The 16,253-nt window shown below is 41.1% G+C and overlaps 1 protein-coding gene across 1 annotated transcript in view; it reads left to right on the top strand.

Moving 5' to 3' along the window:
* Positions 1 to 4,066: 4,066 nt before the first annotated feature.
* The window catches only part of FTCDNL1 (formiminotransferase cyclodeaminase N-terminal like), a 28,788-nt gene continuing 16,601 nt past the window's right edge, over positions 4,067 to 16,253 (top strand). Inside the window, 3 exon segments of the mRNA XM_055344979.1 lie at positions 4,067 to 4,179; positions 7,551 to 7,593; positions 7,595 to 7,649. Coding sequence (XP_055200954.1) covers positions 4,067 to 4,179; positions 7,551 to 7,593; positions 7,595 to 7,649 — 211 coding nt within the window.

Here is a 16,253-nt window from a genome sequence, read left to right as displayed (position 1 = left end):
TGTCTTAGACAGGCTTACAGTCCGCAGGCAGGGGCGGACGCTGCCTTCCTCCACAAAGAACACTGAGACCCTGCCTGCCTTCTCTCCATTTATGTCTGACCTCAGTAGAGTGGAGAAGCGGATTAAGGCTCACTGAGTAACTGCTGGATGTTGATGCTTTCAGAAATGTTATTTTCCTTAACGCCCCAGCAGCCCTGTAAAGGGAGAGACATTCTCACAGGGAGGATCAGGAGAGTGAGAAGAAGCTTTAGTTCTAGCAGTTGTTACAGCTAGAACTGTGGGTCCCTCAGTGTCACCCCGTTTTTTTTTTGTTGTTGTTGTTGTTTTTGTTTTTTGGAGGAACAGGTAAGACTAGATGGAATGTGACTGTCTTCCCTTGTAGCAAGTAGACTCATCATAGGTTTGTTTTGAAAGGTGAGATACCGGGCCTTCCACTCCGTCGTCCTCCTTGGAAGGAAATGTTGGACACCGCAGTACTTTTTGCAAACTGGGAGCTAATGCTACCATCAGTAAAAGCTCTCTAAAGGAGAGAAGAGAAAGTTAGGGACATCGGCCTAGTAAAATTATTTTGAAATTAGAGTGACATTAGAGTGTTGGTTTTTAGGCATTCGTATGGGTATATGTCTATTTTATGTGTATCTATCGTAGGTTCAGTGGGGGAAAAATACCTAAATATATATTTAATTCCTTAGGATCCCAAAGCATTTTGAGGATTTAAATTGATAAGCCAACCTCAAAGGGACTGATTCTTGCAACTAAAACACAGACACCTCTGGGGTGAAATGTGGCAACAGTTTGACAGGCATAGCAGTAGCTTAGGCCAGAAAGGATTTATCCAATTAAAATTATGGGATGAATTTTGGCTGGCAGAATGTAATTACCAGCCTTGGAATGAATCCAGGATCCTGAGGTTAACACCCCTCCTCTTGCCAACAACCCTCCTACCTGCCAACACTCCGAGATGGAGAAGGCTGGATCTGACACAATCGCACATAATACTGTTGTGACATCTAAGTACAATGATGATGATGTGAGAAGCATCATGAACCTGATTTTTTTTAACACTCATTATGTTACTTATTTTTATGCCACATTAGGCTAGAAACCAAATGTCCACATAAATGTTAATTTCCTCAAATCTGTGTTTAAAAAGTATAATTAGAAAATTAAAAAAATAGATCTAAAAATTAATTTATTCCGTCAAAGTGGTTATTTAGTGATTATTTCACTCCAGGAACGAAATTGGATCAAAATGGTGACATTTAATCCCTGCTATCTATGTGTTTCAAAAAATCAGGTTTTTTGTAGGAGAAATGTGTTCTCAAGGTTCACTGGCCTAGGGAAAAAAGGGAGACGCTTAAATGCCTGGTTCACATGGCTTGTCACTCTGGAGTTACGGGGCGGGCAGGTGCTGGTACTGCTTCGCCCTGGGGTGGGCCCAGCCCTCCGCGCCGCGCGGCCCGCAGTGCGGGAAGTGCCCGGAGACCACGGGGAGCGGCTGGTGCGCGCGGAGCCCCCCGCCGGGCCGGCTCTGCCGGGACCCGCCTCGTCCTTCCATCCTAAAAAGGCGGCGTGTACAAAAGACCCTGGTGGGGACTCCCACGCGAAGCCAGAGGGGGCGCAAAGGCGACTCCAGGCAAGACGTGCAAGGGCCCGGCGGCCGGCTCCTCGGGAGGGGGCTGCGGAGAGCGCTCGGGGCGGGCGCGGGGGCGGCGCGGGGGCGGGGCCGGCGGCGGGGCTGCGCGCACACCCGGGGCCGCGCGCGCGGGTCGGGCCCTCCGCGGGCGGCGCTGCGGGCGCTGCCTCCCGAGCCGAGCCGGCCTGCCAGTCCCCCCGCCCCCGGCTCCAGATGCTGCTCGCGGCGGGGCACTGCCCCGAGGCCCGCGCCCCGTCCCTCGCGTTAGCCTTCCCAGGGCGGGTGCCCCGCAGCACGCGACCCCGCCAAACCCCCTCGCGCCCCCGCGCGTCCCCGCTGAGGCTCCGCGCGCCCCCGCCGAGGGATCCCCCGTGCCTCCCAGCTTCCGCGCGCCCCCGCCCCCCCGCCAAGCCTCTGCGCGCCCCACCTACCCCCCAGCCTCCCCGCGCCCCCGCCGAGCCTCCGTGCGCACCCCCCGAGCCCCCTCCGCGCCCCGCCGAGGCCCACCTCCCCCCGCGCCCCCGCCGAGCCCCCCTCCCCCGCGCGCCCCCGCCGTGCCCCCCTCCCCCGCGCGCTCCCGCCGAGCCCCCCTCCCCCGCCGAGCCCCCGCGCGGCCCCGCCGAGCCTCCTGGCGGCCCCGCGAGCGCGGAGGGCGGCGCGTGCGCAGGGGCGGGTCGGGCGGGCTCCCGGTTCGGGGCCGCGGGGTCGAGGGGTCGAGCGCTGACTGGGGGCTGCGCGGCCGGCCGGGGCGCGTCCTCGGAAACCGCGGGGCGCTGGCGCGGTTGCTCGGCGGGGCTGTGAGAGCGGAGAGCGGAGAAACCCCGACTCCGCTGAGCAGCCTGACTGCGCTCCGCTTTCGCGGTGAAGGTAGATTTCCCCAACACCATCTTTGTGTGATTTAAGTGTCCACAGGGAATCGAAATGTGGAATGAGAGGATGAAACTAATCCTTTCTTTTGCACTGTTAGGGGTTGCCATAAACACCATTTGTTACAAAGCATAATTATGTTGGGAAAGTGCCTGATGAGACAATTAAGCTACATAAACACACTGAAAACAAATGAAAGCCAGAAGACGCCCACACCCCTTGTGTAAAGCAATTTTTTGTTTACGTAGAGACGAGAGGGGTCTGAGCTGCTGCTCTATTGCAACAATGTTATTAATGTCTGCAAAAACCTAATGACGGTATTTTGATGAATTTGGTCATGAGGTGATGGTCGCAAGATGAAGAGTCGTGGCCATCAACTCAAACCTGGACCAGCCGTGGAGCCCTGCGTCCCCTCTTAGGTGAGGACGGTTAGGCCAATGGACAGTCCTAGAACAGGAGCCAAAGCCAAAGGATTTAAGCCCCGGCGGTACTGCTATTTGTACCAGGGCACAATTGAGCCTAAACCCTAAAGCTTAACATGAGTCTCAAACTCGTACACCATGCACTGGGGTGTTCCCCACCCTGAGAACGTTACCTGATACAAAATAACCCTTATGAAATAATTTGTTGCCTGAATTCGTGAGGGCCACATTTATTTTTAGTTAGGATATTTAAAAGAGACCAAAAGAGACCAAAATATGGCCTGATTTTGAAAAGGGGAATTTTTCTTCGTTATTTTCAGATATTTAAATTTCTTTAGTTCATAATATTTGAGACATGAAGAGATAACGAGTTGAAAAATGCCACTGTAGAGTACCAAAAAGAACCAAAGCAACCTCCAAAACTTATGTGATTAATCCACTTTCAACTAAAGGACATCAGTCACTTTTTTGGCTCTACTGATTCACATAGACTATTATGTCAGATTTCAATTCAAGGAAGAGAGTCCTGTGAAAAGATTTTAAACTGAAAAGGGAATTTTGGAGATTAAAGTATGAGAGGAATTTAGTTAGTTTTCACTTACAGCACCCAGATGAGTCCCTTTTATTTGTTCATATATTGTCTATTACATGGCCCATACAGAGAACTTATCTTTTTGCCAGAAAAGTAGTTTTTATAAGAATCTTCATTTCCATAGTAAGTCATTTAACAAGAAGATCATGCTTATTTTATTTAAGTAGAATAGACGTTGAAAACAGGGATAATCTAAGGAACATGATGTTTAAAAGGAAATAACATAAAAAAGGAAATAACATACTTTAATAAATATATGCATTTACATGACAATTTAGGCTGACAAACTTTCCTTATATTTTCTAGTATTGTAACTATGTTCGCATGTTTATATGTGCATGACCACAAAGATTTGACTTCCCAGTTGACTCACTCTGAGGATTTTATCTTTTAGATGTTCTCCAGGAATGACATGGTGAATTGTTCATATTATGACTGCCTGGTTTCTAAAAAATATCTACTTTTTTATGGTTGATGAACATGAAAATATGAATGAGACATAGAGACCAAAATGAACCATGATTTTTCTCCTTTTCTAGAAAAATCACCATGTCTTCTTCTAGACTGGGGCTCCGTGTGGCTTCTTGTTTACTAAATATTTCAGAAGCCAAAAGAAAATCCATGGTTGAGAACGTAGCAAAAACACCTCTTCTTGAAAAATAATGGTAGGAACAACAGACAATTGAAGCAAATATGGAGTGTTTTGATACAATAATTTTTGTATTGTGCAGATAGTGCTGTAGAACACTCTTTCTTCTTCTTAGACTTTCCTCCTTGTTCTTGTGCAGCTTGTTACAGCTTCTACAGGACTCCAGGATGCAAGATAGATCTCTTATGTGCACATGTGCTCTTTCTGAAAGCCCACAGAAGCTCAGCAATGCACTTATTCACATTGGAGGGTGAGTGTCTGAGATGAGCATTGGTTCAGGATTTCAGGCTCCTGAGGAGGATATATTTACATAAAGGTTTAATGTTTCCCTCATGGGCCATTTATTTGATCATTAATAGAATGAGAATAATTGTACATTATGCCTTTTATTCAGCAGGCTAAATAAAAAATAGACTTGTCAAATACCAGCTACTTTTCAAAGCTCTCCTGCCAGCAAAGCGCATGCCTTCGTTACAACATTATTTCTACTCCATTTTTTCCCATATAAAAACTCTTAGGCAATTGCACTTAAGTGATATGTGTAAGATCACTCAGTAATTCAGAAGCCTGGGACTCAAGCCTCCTTACTCCCTAGGCCAGTATTTCCAATGAGAGATACTACTCTTTATTTTACCCTTGTAAAAAGGTTCATGTGATGACACACAGTTCTAGATACCAGTTGTTTTGCTTTCACACACATACACACACACACAACGCAGTATATTCAGACTTCGAATCATTTTTTTTAAAGATTTTATTTATTTATTCGTGAGAGACATACAGAGAGAGAGAGAGGCAGAGACACAGGCAGAGGGAGAAGCAGGCTCCATGCAGGGAGCCTGATGTAGGACTCGATCCCGGGTCTCCAGGATCATGCCCAGGGCTGAAGGCGGCACTAAACCACTGAGCCACCTGGGCTGCCCCAGACTTCGAATCATTTAAATAGAATTGCTTTGTTATTAAATCAGCTTTTTGTCAACAGGTGAGCATTAAGGTCATAATCCTGAAGCATTCCAGTGTATTTTAATTTCTGAGTCATTTTTGATTTGGTGACTACTTTTCATGAGAAAGAAGTGTTTTCCCTTAACCCACTTGTAATGATGGACACATTTAAGTTACTGTCTTACAAACTGCAGGAGCTGGAAATGTCTAAGAAAATTCCTGATAATTGCTGATAAGAAAACTCCTCTGGAGTCAGTGTGCAGCTGTGCTTTTGCATTCTCTTTGTGGGAAGAGCCAGCTTGGGCCTCTCATTGTCAGACACAGTACCTCTAATGGGATTGGGTTACCTGTCTCTGTGATTAAATGAATGTGCAGAGACATTTGTGGAAGCTGTATACTGATGGACACCTGGGTCTTAACTCACAGTTTTTATCAGCTTATTAGTGGCAGCAGCTCAAGTGGAATTATAGCTATTATACTCCATTACAAATACCAAACAATTTACTTCTGCTGAGATTCATACTGACGGTTCCTTCTGCCAGCAGTAATTTTTTCCTATAAGCATGCTTAAGAAATTGCAGGAAAGAGTGTTTCATTCTTTTAGCATTTGATTCAATTGTATCATATGAAACTGAGAATAAAAAGCTTTTAAGAAGAAAATTTAGGATAAAAAAAAATCATCTCTTTTCTTCCAGGAGCTAGAGTATGTTGAAAAAATACGTAAAATAAGAGGTTGCATAATCTTGTTCTTGCTTCATCTTTTATGGTTTTAAAAATGAGAGAAGGTGGCACTAGCCAAGAAAATGACCTGTTGTTTTACAATTATTTTAAATGCATTTATTTTTAAATAAGTGGACTAAATCTGTAGCATCCATATGAATGAGAAATCATACATTTTCTGATTAAGCAATGTGAAAATATTTAAATAGCCTAAAATGCCTCAGATAAAGGAACCCGAGTGAGTTATAAATTTTAGATTTATACCAGGGCAGGGCTCTGTAGATGCTCACTTGGCTATGAGTGAGTGACATATGTTTATCTTTTCATGTTATTAAAATTAATAGTGTAGGCCTGCTGTAAACTCTGTAGTTCCTATGTATAACTTATTTTTCCTCTCTTCTGAAAAGTTTAATTGTTAGGCTGCCAAGGGACAGAGCGACAAAGGTATAATAGCATAGCTAACAGTTTAATTACTGCCTGAAAACTTTTGTCCTTCACTTTGAATTTGCTTTTGTAGGCTTAAGGGGGACTTTTAAGGAGGCTGAACCAGGCTTGTAAACTTTAAAAATAACTTTGGGGTAACATGCGGCTGCCATACAAGTGTATGGCAGCTTTCTCCTCCAGGTTACACATTCAAGTGAGTCACAAGCCACCAAAAGCTGGAAGTCGTTAACATATGAAGGCTGTTGGTGGCCTCTGAAAAGGAGATGGTGGAGACAGAACAGTTTCTAATGGACAGGTGCATCTATCCCAGAAACCTGTGCTTCAGGCACTAATTGGCCTATCCTAGTTTTTCCAAGATGTCAGATTTTGATACAGGCAGTTTGTTCTGTGCATTTTGGAAGGAAAAATTGACAAAGCCTAGAGGATGAGATTGAGAAGGAGAGTATTTAGAGTGATGTGATTTGACGATTGAAAGATGAGGCTACCGGAATGCCTGGGTGGCTCAGCAGTTGAGAATCTGCCTTCGGCCCAGGGTGTGATCCTGGAGTCCCAGGATGGAGTTCCACACCAAGCTCCCTGCAGGGAGCCTGCTTCTCTCTCTGCCTGTGTCTCTGCCTTTCTCTGTGTGTGTGTTTTTAAAAGAAGAAAGAGGGATCCCTGGGTGGCGCAGCGGTTTGGCGCCTGCCTTTGGCCCAGGGCACGATCCTGGAGACCTGGGATCGAATCCCACGTCGGGCTCCCGGTGCATGGAGCCTGCTTCTCCCTCTGCCTGTGTCTCTGCCTCTCTCTCTCTCTCTCTCTCTGTGACTATCATAAATAAATAAAAATTAAAAAAAATAAAAGAAGAAAGAAAAAGAAAGAAAGAGAAAGAAAAAGAAAGAAAGAGAAAGAAAGAAAGAAAGAAAGAGAAAGAAAGAAAGAAAGAAAGAAAGAAAGAAAGAAAGAAAGAAAGAAAGAAAGAAAGAGGCTACCATCTTAGACTAAATTAAGAGAACTTTGGCAAGCCCAGTAGCAAGTCCAAGAGATGATTAGTCGTAGACACCAAAGGCTAGCATCTGAACTGAGCCATCTGGTCTTATAATAACCAGATCTGTTTATAAAGTAACGCTGTAAGAAGTAGACATTACTACCCATGAATTTCATGATTAGTCAATGTCACTTCAGAGGTCAAATCCCAGAATTTTTCTATCAAGCTAAATTTAATTATAACAGAAGAAATAAATTATTAAGATTTCATCAGAGAAAAAAATTCTTTCAAATATATGTTGTTTTCTTTACAGGGCAGAAATATCCTGAAGTATTGATGCTCAATATATTTTCATTTTCAAGACTGCATAAGACCAGTTATTACAATAGCAGCTTCTATTAATGAGTTAGGTAAGATTTCAGCTTCTATGTTTACATAGATGTCTTTTGATGAAAGATAAGCTTTAGGTAGATGTGAATGTTCTTTAATCATTGATTTCCTGTATAAATCTGAATACTCAAGAGAGTGTACCCCCAAACTTCATTTCATTATTGTTCTGAACATGTATATTTCCAACACTTCCCATTTCCTCTTTATTAAAATGAACATTGGGATCTAAGATTTAAATATTCTTTCACTGAAGATGATCTCATATTTTATGTGGTTAAGGAAACCTTTTCTAGTTTTAACCTGTGAAGTAATAGTATTGAAATCAGCTTTGATTTCACTGATAGGTTGGCATGGATTGAAATAAGCTAGGCAGTTGTGCTTTGGATTGGGACCCTGAAATCTTAGGTTAGTTCATGGGTTGAAATGAAATGAGCTCCTTTTCTCATAGGGATGTTGTTGGGTTTAATTGGACAACTTGAATTGGAAGGATCATAATTGTTTAAAGAAAAGCTTATATTATCTTAATATTGTTTAGTAAAGCTTATATTATCTTAATATTGTTTAGTAAAGGGTTCAAAATATTTTTAAATAAACCTGATTTCAACTTAGCAGAGTGTCTTCTTTCAAATTTTTTTTTTATTTATGATAGTCACACAGGGAGAGAGAGAGAGAGGCAGAGACACAGGCAGAGGAAGAAGCAGGCTCCATGCACCCGGAGCCCAACATGGGACTTGATCCCAGGTCTCCAAGATCGCGCCCTGGGCCAAAGGCAGGCGCCAAACCGCTGCGCCACCCAGGGATTCCCAAGTGTCTTCTTTCAAAAGGCATATTTGTTTGGAGAGCAAAGAGCGGACTGATAACTTCCAGCAAACACAGAACAGATTATCTTGAATGTTAATCATAGGAAGTAAAATTTGCTTCTTTGTTGTTTATCTTTATTTTTAAAATGGTCATATTACACTAATGAAAACTCAAAGTAGTAGTATTATAGGTGTCTATAATATGTACTTAGGTATAATGATGGGTGTGATCCTGTAGTCCGCATCGGGCTCCCTCCATGGAGCCTGCTTCCTCCTCTGCCTGTGTCTCTGCCTCTCTCTCCTGTGTCTCTCATGAATAAGTAAATAATAAAAATCTTAGAAGAAAAAAATTTGATTACTGAACAAAAACAAAAATCAAATACTTATGCTTCAGAAAAATGAATGTATATTTTAATGTAATTATTCATAAAGTATTCTGAAAATAACATGGACTTTTATCAGATTAATTTGATAAAATTGAAAAAATTTAAAGTAACCAAGTGAAAAAAATACAAAGTTGTTTAAGACTGATAATTTCTCCACTTTGAGGAATAAAGAATTGGCAGAAATGTGAAACTTGATGACAATTCGGAGGTGAGGTGAAGGGAACTGTTGGATCTTTTATTTTTCTTTATTTGGTTAAAAACAACCTTTGTACAGATTGCAAAAGAAAAACAACTGGTGGGACAGTAAAATTATAGCTGCTTCTTTGGATGCAATTGAAAGTTTAATGATTGCTCTTTGCAGTTTCACACGTTAAGGTAATTCTCTTCTGGCTACAACTTGGGGGCCTGTAAGTCTATCACTATGGAGGTTCGAGAGGGGATCCACTCTTGCCTGGGATCAGTGAACCTCTTTCCCACTTACGCTCTCTCTGTGGGCGAGTGTGGAGCTGTGGCCAGAAGTAAGAGAAAGTTTAGGGTAGTGTGTCATTCCTATTGGAAACCATTTTTCACAAATCAGGACAGTTTGTAATAATACAATCATTTGTCGACTCCCTGGGAAGAGTTGACCTTGAAGAATTAACATCAGCAATAGGCTCTCATGGGTTGCAGTGGATAGCTAGTCACTGTGCCTTATTTCTCCACTTTCCACCCCACAACACTGTGGAGCTCTAAATGCCATGGGATGGGGCAAATCAACCATTTTGTCCCTTATAGATTCACCATAGATCATGAGAAACAACAGTAGTTTCTAATGAGTTCCTTAGACTCTTCAGGGCAGAACAATGGTGTGTTTTGCCCATCTGTGTCCTATTTTCTTGAGCAGGGGTAATGATGAGGTTGAAAAACCACTTAAATGTTAACTCCTACCCCTGTTTCCTCTGATTTTTTTTTCTTTCCTATGCACAACTCTCTTTAAGATTTGCTTTAGAACGGAACTGTCACATGCTTGATTTAAGCCCCAGGGGTAAGTTTAATTTGGAAAATTTGAGCTATGTCACTTGAGGTGTTTTTGAATTAGGCAAATTGGGAGAAAAGAAAGACCTTTTGCCTGGACTGTCTAGCTGCACCGTGGTTAATTACGAGATGCAGAGCCTCATAACCTTTGGGGGAAAGTCCGCCTTAGGATAATTGCATTTTTCTCTGTATGACCTCAAGTCCCTGTGTGATGTTGCCTCACTTTTATTTAATACTGAATTGTCTAACAATTGGGATGTAGATTTGGACTCTGATGGAGTTACATCAAGTAGTAGCATCAGGGAAGGAGACTTGTTTCCAGAGGAGCACCTTACTGCCTGTGCGTTTTATGTGACCTGACAACCTAAAGATTTATTTACCAGGGCAGTCTTAGCCCAGAATTTGCTGCACTTTTTATCCAAGGAAGGGTTAAGATTCAGCAGGGTCGGGGGGGGGGGGAATACATTTCACACAAAAATGAAGAGTTCAGAATTGTCCAGACCAGAATAATGATTTTAATTGTCTTCAAAACAATTATGTTCAATTACATTAAGTCTCAAATTAGCTAGTACATGAAGTTCTTCATTACATCAGGACTAGTCCACCCCCAGATGTTCATCCTGCGTAGGAGACAGTTGACAATCGGAGGGTCTGGACACAGTATTTCTCCCTTCCCTTGCCCTTTTGCTTCATTGGCAGCTACTGTACCTCATGATTTAAACATGGACATTTCTAATTAAATGAGAGCTCAGCTGCATTCTTAAACTAATTTATAACATTTGATTTGAAATGTAATAGCTTCAATCTTCATCTGATTAAAAACAGTCATATACTGTATATGGTTACTATTTTGATGCTGCAACATGCAGTTTTTATTTTTACATTCCCCTTTCTACACAGCTGTTCATCTAATATCATCCAATTTTTTTAAGTTTTTTTTTTTTTTTTTGGTTGTTGTTGTAACAGCATGCTCAGGCATTCTTATGAGGTAGAAGTATTCAAATTCTAGGACTCTACTGTTCTCAGAACAGTGAAGGGATGTTTTTCGCTTAGGGTAATCCCTTCTCACGGAAATCAACTTTAGGATAATACGTTAACTAACTTTCTTTGGGAAGAAGGGCAATGGAGAACATTCTAGTGACATGAAAAATAATTAATGTTAATATGTGTAATTCATGTATGCTTTATATGCAAATATCCTGAATAATATATTTCAGAACTTTTTTATAGCAACTGTAAGCTTGCTTTTAACTTAAGGAATGGTTTCTGAAAGTGGGGTTCAAAATTGATGTTCAGAGGCCTTATAAATAATGTCAAAATCATTTGCAAGTTTTATGCATGTTCATTTGTGTATACACACATATGCACAAACACATGTAATTGTGCATCTAATTTTAGTTTAAGAACTTTTAGGATAATGGGCACAGCCATACAGAGGCTCAGTTGTGAGAGCACTGTGAGTTTGAGGACTTGCAAAGGATGTCAGTGTAGCTGGCTGGAACTTAAAGATGGGTTGGAATGAGAGAGGCATTCCTGGGCATGTTAAAAAAAAAATGAAGCCTCAGAGGTAATTAGAGGTCAGAGCATGAAGTCCTATATTGCAAGTTGAGGAGTTTAAACCTTATACTAAAGGCACTGGGAACCATAGAAGAGTTTTAAGCAAGAGAGTGGTATGATCAACTTTGAATTTTAGAAGCTTACTCTGCCTACATATTAGAGGATGGACTGGAAGCAGGCAAACCAGTTTGGAAAGGTGATGGTGCCTTAGGTAATACAGTGGAGAGAATGGACAGAAACCATAGGATGTTGGGGGTGGAAACAAAGCAGTGGTATGAAAGTGTCATCACTTACAAATGATGGAAGAAAGGGGATTTGGGGGGAAAGAAAGTGAATACTTTTTTACATGCTGCCACTTGGCAATTAGATATAAAATGGAGAACTAGGGGACACAGAGATCTAGTCTCTATTTATTTAAAGCTTACACTTTTCCAAAAATGTTTTGGACTTCGGTTTTCATTTTCAATAAAAACCACATTTGATCTGTTAGGCTCTCTTTCATTTTTATCTGTATTATGTCTCTATAATTTTTCTTTCCTCCCTTTTCCCCTTCCTCCCTGTGTCCTTCCCTCTCTCCTCTCTCTCTTCTGTCCTCCTTCCTTTCCTCCTTTTTCCTCTTTGTTATTATCCAAGTGATACACACATGTGGCTGAAAGCTGACTATTTCACAGGGTTCCCAAAACTCTAAGAACCTACATAACTCCTCTTTCTCTATCACTTTAACTTGCTTCTTCCCAAAGCCAAGTGCTTTCAGCCCTTTGGCCTTATCATATAGGATTCAACTCCAGATATCTAAATGCCAACTCATATTGGTGCTTTCTTGGTTTTTCAGTTTTAGGCATTGTCTGTTGACTTCTCCCTGCAGAAGGTGAGGATTTCTCTTCCTTTTACCACTCACCCCACCCCCAACATACACACACTCACACACTCTTCCTAATCTTCCCTCTTCCCCATACAATTATGTCAAAATTTGGATAAACATTTAATGGCTACATTATTATAGCTATGTAAACATTATTCACAATGAAGTATTCAGAATGTTGTTTTCATTTTACCCTTTCTGCACAACTTTTTCTTTTGGCTGGAATTGATCATTATATTTTTGATTGTTTATTGACCTAGTTTTTTATATACACTCAATGGTTTAACCCCAACCTCTCTGTTAATAATGACATCTCTCCACACATGTAGATTGATAGAACATTCAATATATGGAATGTTCTGTTTAATCTCCATAAGGAGCTGTCTTCTAGACCTTTCTGACCTGTTCCAATCTAGACCAGTTGCCCTCAATTTGTTGAGGATAACTGTAATCATGGAATCTCCCTTAACCATCATCCTGGGTGTTCCCTTTATCTCTCTCCATGAGAGATACACTGGAATACTGGAATACACTGGTTCCTAAATTTCATATCTTCTCTTTTTTGTCCCCCTTAGGTTATGCCCTTGTTTTAGGGGAACATATCTTCTATTTACTTCTAAAAAAGGGGGGGGCGAGTATATTTTTGAGACCTTGCGTGTCTGAAAATGCTATTATTCTATCATACTTGTTAGTTTGGCTAGGTATAAAATTCTAGGTTAGAAATCATAAGCCTTTATTTTGCAGACATTGTATTATTGAACTTTTATTTTTATGTTACTGTTGTGACCTTTAAAGCCATTATGATTCCTAATCTTTGTATGTGATCTGTCATTTCTCTCTGGAAGCTTGTAAGATCTTTACTTTGTTTCTAGTGTTCTGAAATTTCTGTGATGCACCTTTGTATGGGTCTATTCTCATTTATTATGCCAGATATATGTTAGGCCCTTTGAATCCTTGAAACTCTTGCTCCTCAGTGCCAGACAACTCTCGAATTGTTCCACTGATGATTTCTTCCATTTTCCCCGTTCTTTCTGGAAGCCCCATTATTTGGATATTGGAACTCTTGTACTGATTCTCTACATTTTTTTCCTCTTTCCCCCATCACTTTATATTTTTATAATACTTTCTGGCAAATTTCCTCTATATTACAGCCTTCAGTAAGGCTTTCATTTCTTTTATATTAATTTCCAGATGCTTTTGTATACTCTCTGAATGTTTTTTTTATTTTATTATTTGAAATAACATCCTGGCCATGTCTCATGAATGCAATATCAGTGGGTAATTTTTTTATGTTTTCTTCTTCCTGTATTGTGTCTGTTTTTCAACCCCTGCCCTCACTGTCACCCCCAGGTTACTTGTTTGTTTATTTTTTTTAATTTTTATTTATTTTATGATAGTCACACACACACACACACAGAGAGAGAGAGGCAGAGACATAGGCAGAGGGAGAAGCAGGCTCCATGCACCGGGAGCCCAACGTGGGATTCGATTCGGAGTCTCCAGATCGCGCCCTGGGCCAAAGGCAGGCGCCAAACCGCTGCGCCACCCAGGGATCCCTACTTGTTTGTTTAAAAGGCTTTCCTCGGAGGTCTGATGATTGTTGGTTGGTGCTTACCCTAAGAGTAGACACTAAAATACTGGAGTGGATATTTTCAGTATATAGGTGGAGTTTGTCAGCTGTAGACTCATCTGAGGGGATCATTTCTTTCATGACCCTCTAGATCAGTAATTTTTGGTCTTTCTTCTTGGACTGTTCAAGTTCCCCAGAGAAGGATCTTCCAGTCTTGAGGGTAGACACAGCTACGTTTTAGGAAATGAATTAAGGAAGAGGGCTAGTAGAGTCTCAGCATTTAGTTTGTAATAGTCTCTTAGCTCCCCTCTTTTTATTACTCATCTCTGCCCTCAGCTCTGCCCAGTATTCCCTAGCTGACATGCCCTGGTGCCAGATGCTTCTTGTCTTCTGCCAGGATGGAGGCAGGGCACTTGCCTATCAATGTGGAGGTGGGGTTAGTATCTAGCAGCTACTTAAACAGAATTCCCATGAGCTTCCCTGTTTTGAGCTTTGCCTTTATCTTCCATTCTGAAGTGGGTCTGCCGTTTCTGATCATTGTCAAGTATCTGTGGCATAAGTCAGGTTCCTTCACTGTTGTCCTTTTGCTGCCATGGGCCTACTAAATCATCTACCACTCTTATATCTGTTTTCCAGGTTCCAATGCTATTGCCTCCTCTTCCATTTGTTTGAGTGAGTCCTCGCTTTTAGAAAGTATCCTTTTCCCATCTTTTTCCTGGGGTTTTAGGAGGAAGTGAAAGTAAACATAAGAATTCATACTCTCATTTTCACTTGGAAGTCCTTACTTCTGTAATTCTTCTTGATGATTTTTAATTAATTTGGATCATTCAAGAACACTTAAGTCACCTGATTTGGAATCAGTGGTAAGTTTACAGAAACATATTTTTTGTCTTATGTCCAACTCAATATTAAAGATATTAAGTCTCAAATTCTGGGCTTTTATACATTTTTTTAATAAGCTGTGGATCATACGGCTTCCTGTATGTTTTCCCCTTTTTCCTTACTCAGTGTTTTTACATGTGGGAGGCAGTGTTTCTGAAACATGACCCTGTTTTCCATTCACACATAAATCTTCATGAAAAGGATTGAGTGAAAATGTGGGGGAGGGGTCAGGGCAGAAGGGGCTCAGGCAAGTTCTCCTAATAATTTTCTAGTGAGAGTGGGCTTACCTAACATGTAGGCTCATAACATTCAGCTTTAAAAGTCTGGACTATAGCTATGAATTTTATAAATGATATGGAAATTTGCTTTTTGTTTTATGTCATTAATCAGATGAAATAATGTTTGTACAGTGCCATATAAATTGACATTATTTAGAAGATTGAAAAGATGAGGTGCTAGCTTAAGTAAGTTATATGAATAAAGAAATAGCTCATACATGATTGATTTTCAGTTTTTTGATTTACCTTAAATTATATAAAACATTAATGAATTTGATTAGGAATATCAGCCTTGTTAGATGTTTTTTTTGAGTATCTTTATGACTTGGAGGACATGTGCCATGACAGATTCACACGGTGTCAACACTTGTGTGATAGTCTTGAGACCCTTTGATTACCTTATTACAGATTGTCAAAACATGGGCTGATCTGGCAAATCAGGCACAACTTTCCCTTCAAGAATTTTCTACCCTGATTCTCTAGTTGCTATGGAGATTGCCTTATAAAACAGCCCTGGATTTGGTTGAGATTAGTCAATTTAGATGCTGGATTCTGATATAATTCTCTCCATCATCAGCAATGCCCTCATTGCCATAGTATAAAAACAGTGGTTGATTTTACAAGCATATGTCAACATAGTTTTAGGACATAGCATTGAGTTTGAGAATTTTAAGTATACTGGCACTGTATTTTAAGAAAACTGAAAAAACAAGGGATTATGAATTAGGAAAGTACTTAATTGATTTAGTACATTTTGATTACAAAGGAGAGGGCAGCCCCAGGGGCTCAGCGGTTTAGTGCCACCTTCAGCCTGGGATGTGATCCTGGAGACCCCGGATCGAGTCCCACATCGGGCTCCCTGCATGGAGCCTGCTTCTCCCTCTGCCTGTGTCTCTTCTCTCTCTCTTTCTGTCATGAATAAATAAATAAATAATCTTAAAAAAATAATTACAAAGGAGAGTTACCAGATTATTCATAAATACATATTGCTATAGGTTTAATAAATGCAACAGGATTGTATCTACCAATATAAATGGAGGTACTAATGAGGAAGGATAAGGCCAAATGAGAGAACTGGAATAAACTAACCTGTTTTTCCACAGCAATTAAGGAGGAACCCAACCTTATTTGAAAAAGCTGCACTCTTTTCTTTCAGTTTGACTCTGTGGTAATGTGAAGTCCAAGCAAGTTAACACCCTGTGGAGCAAGCCATGACCAGTGGAAGGACCTGAGCTAGTAGATGCATACTCTCACCTTTTGTTCTTGAGATGGACA

The sequence above is a fragment of the Nyctereutes procyonoides genome, unplaced genomic scaffold (genome assembly GCF_905146905.1).
Source record: "Nyctereutes procyonoides isolate TBG_1078 unplaced genomic scaffold, NYPRO_anot_genome, whole genome shotgun sequence".
NCBI classification, from domain to species: Eukaryota; Metazoa; Chordata; class Mammalia; order Carnivora; family Canidae; genus Nyctereutes; species Nyctereutes procyonoides.
Note: the sequence above shows the minus strand (reverse complement) of the source record. Positions and strands in the feature narration are given on the sequence as shown.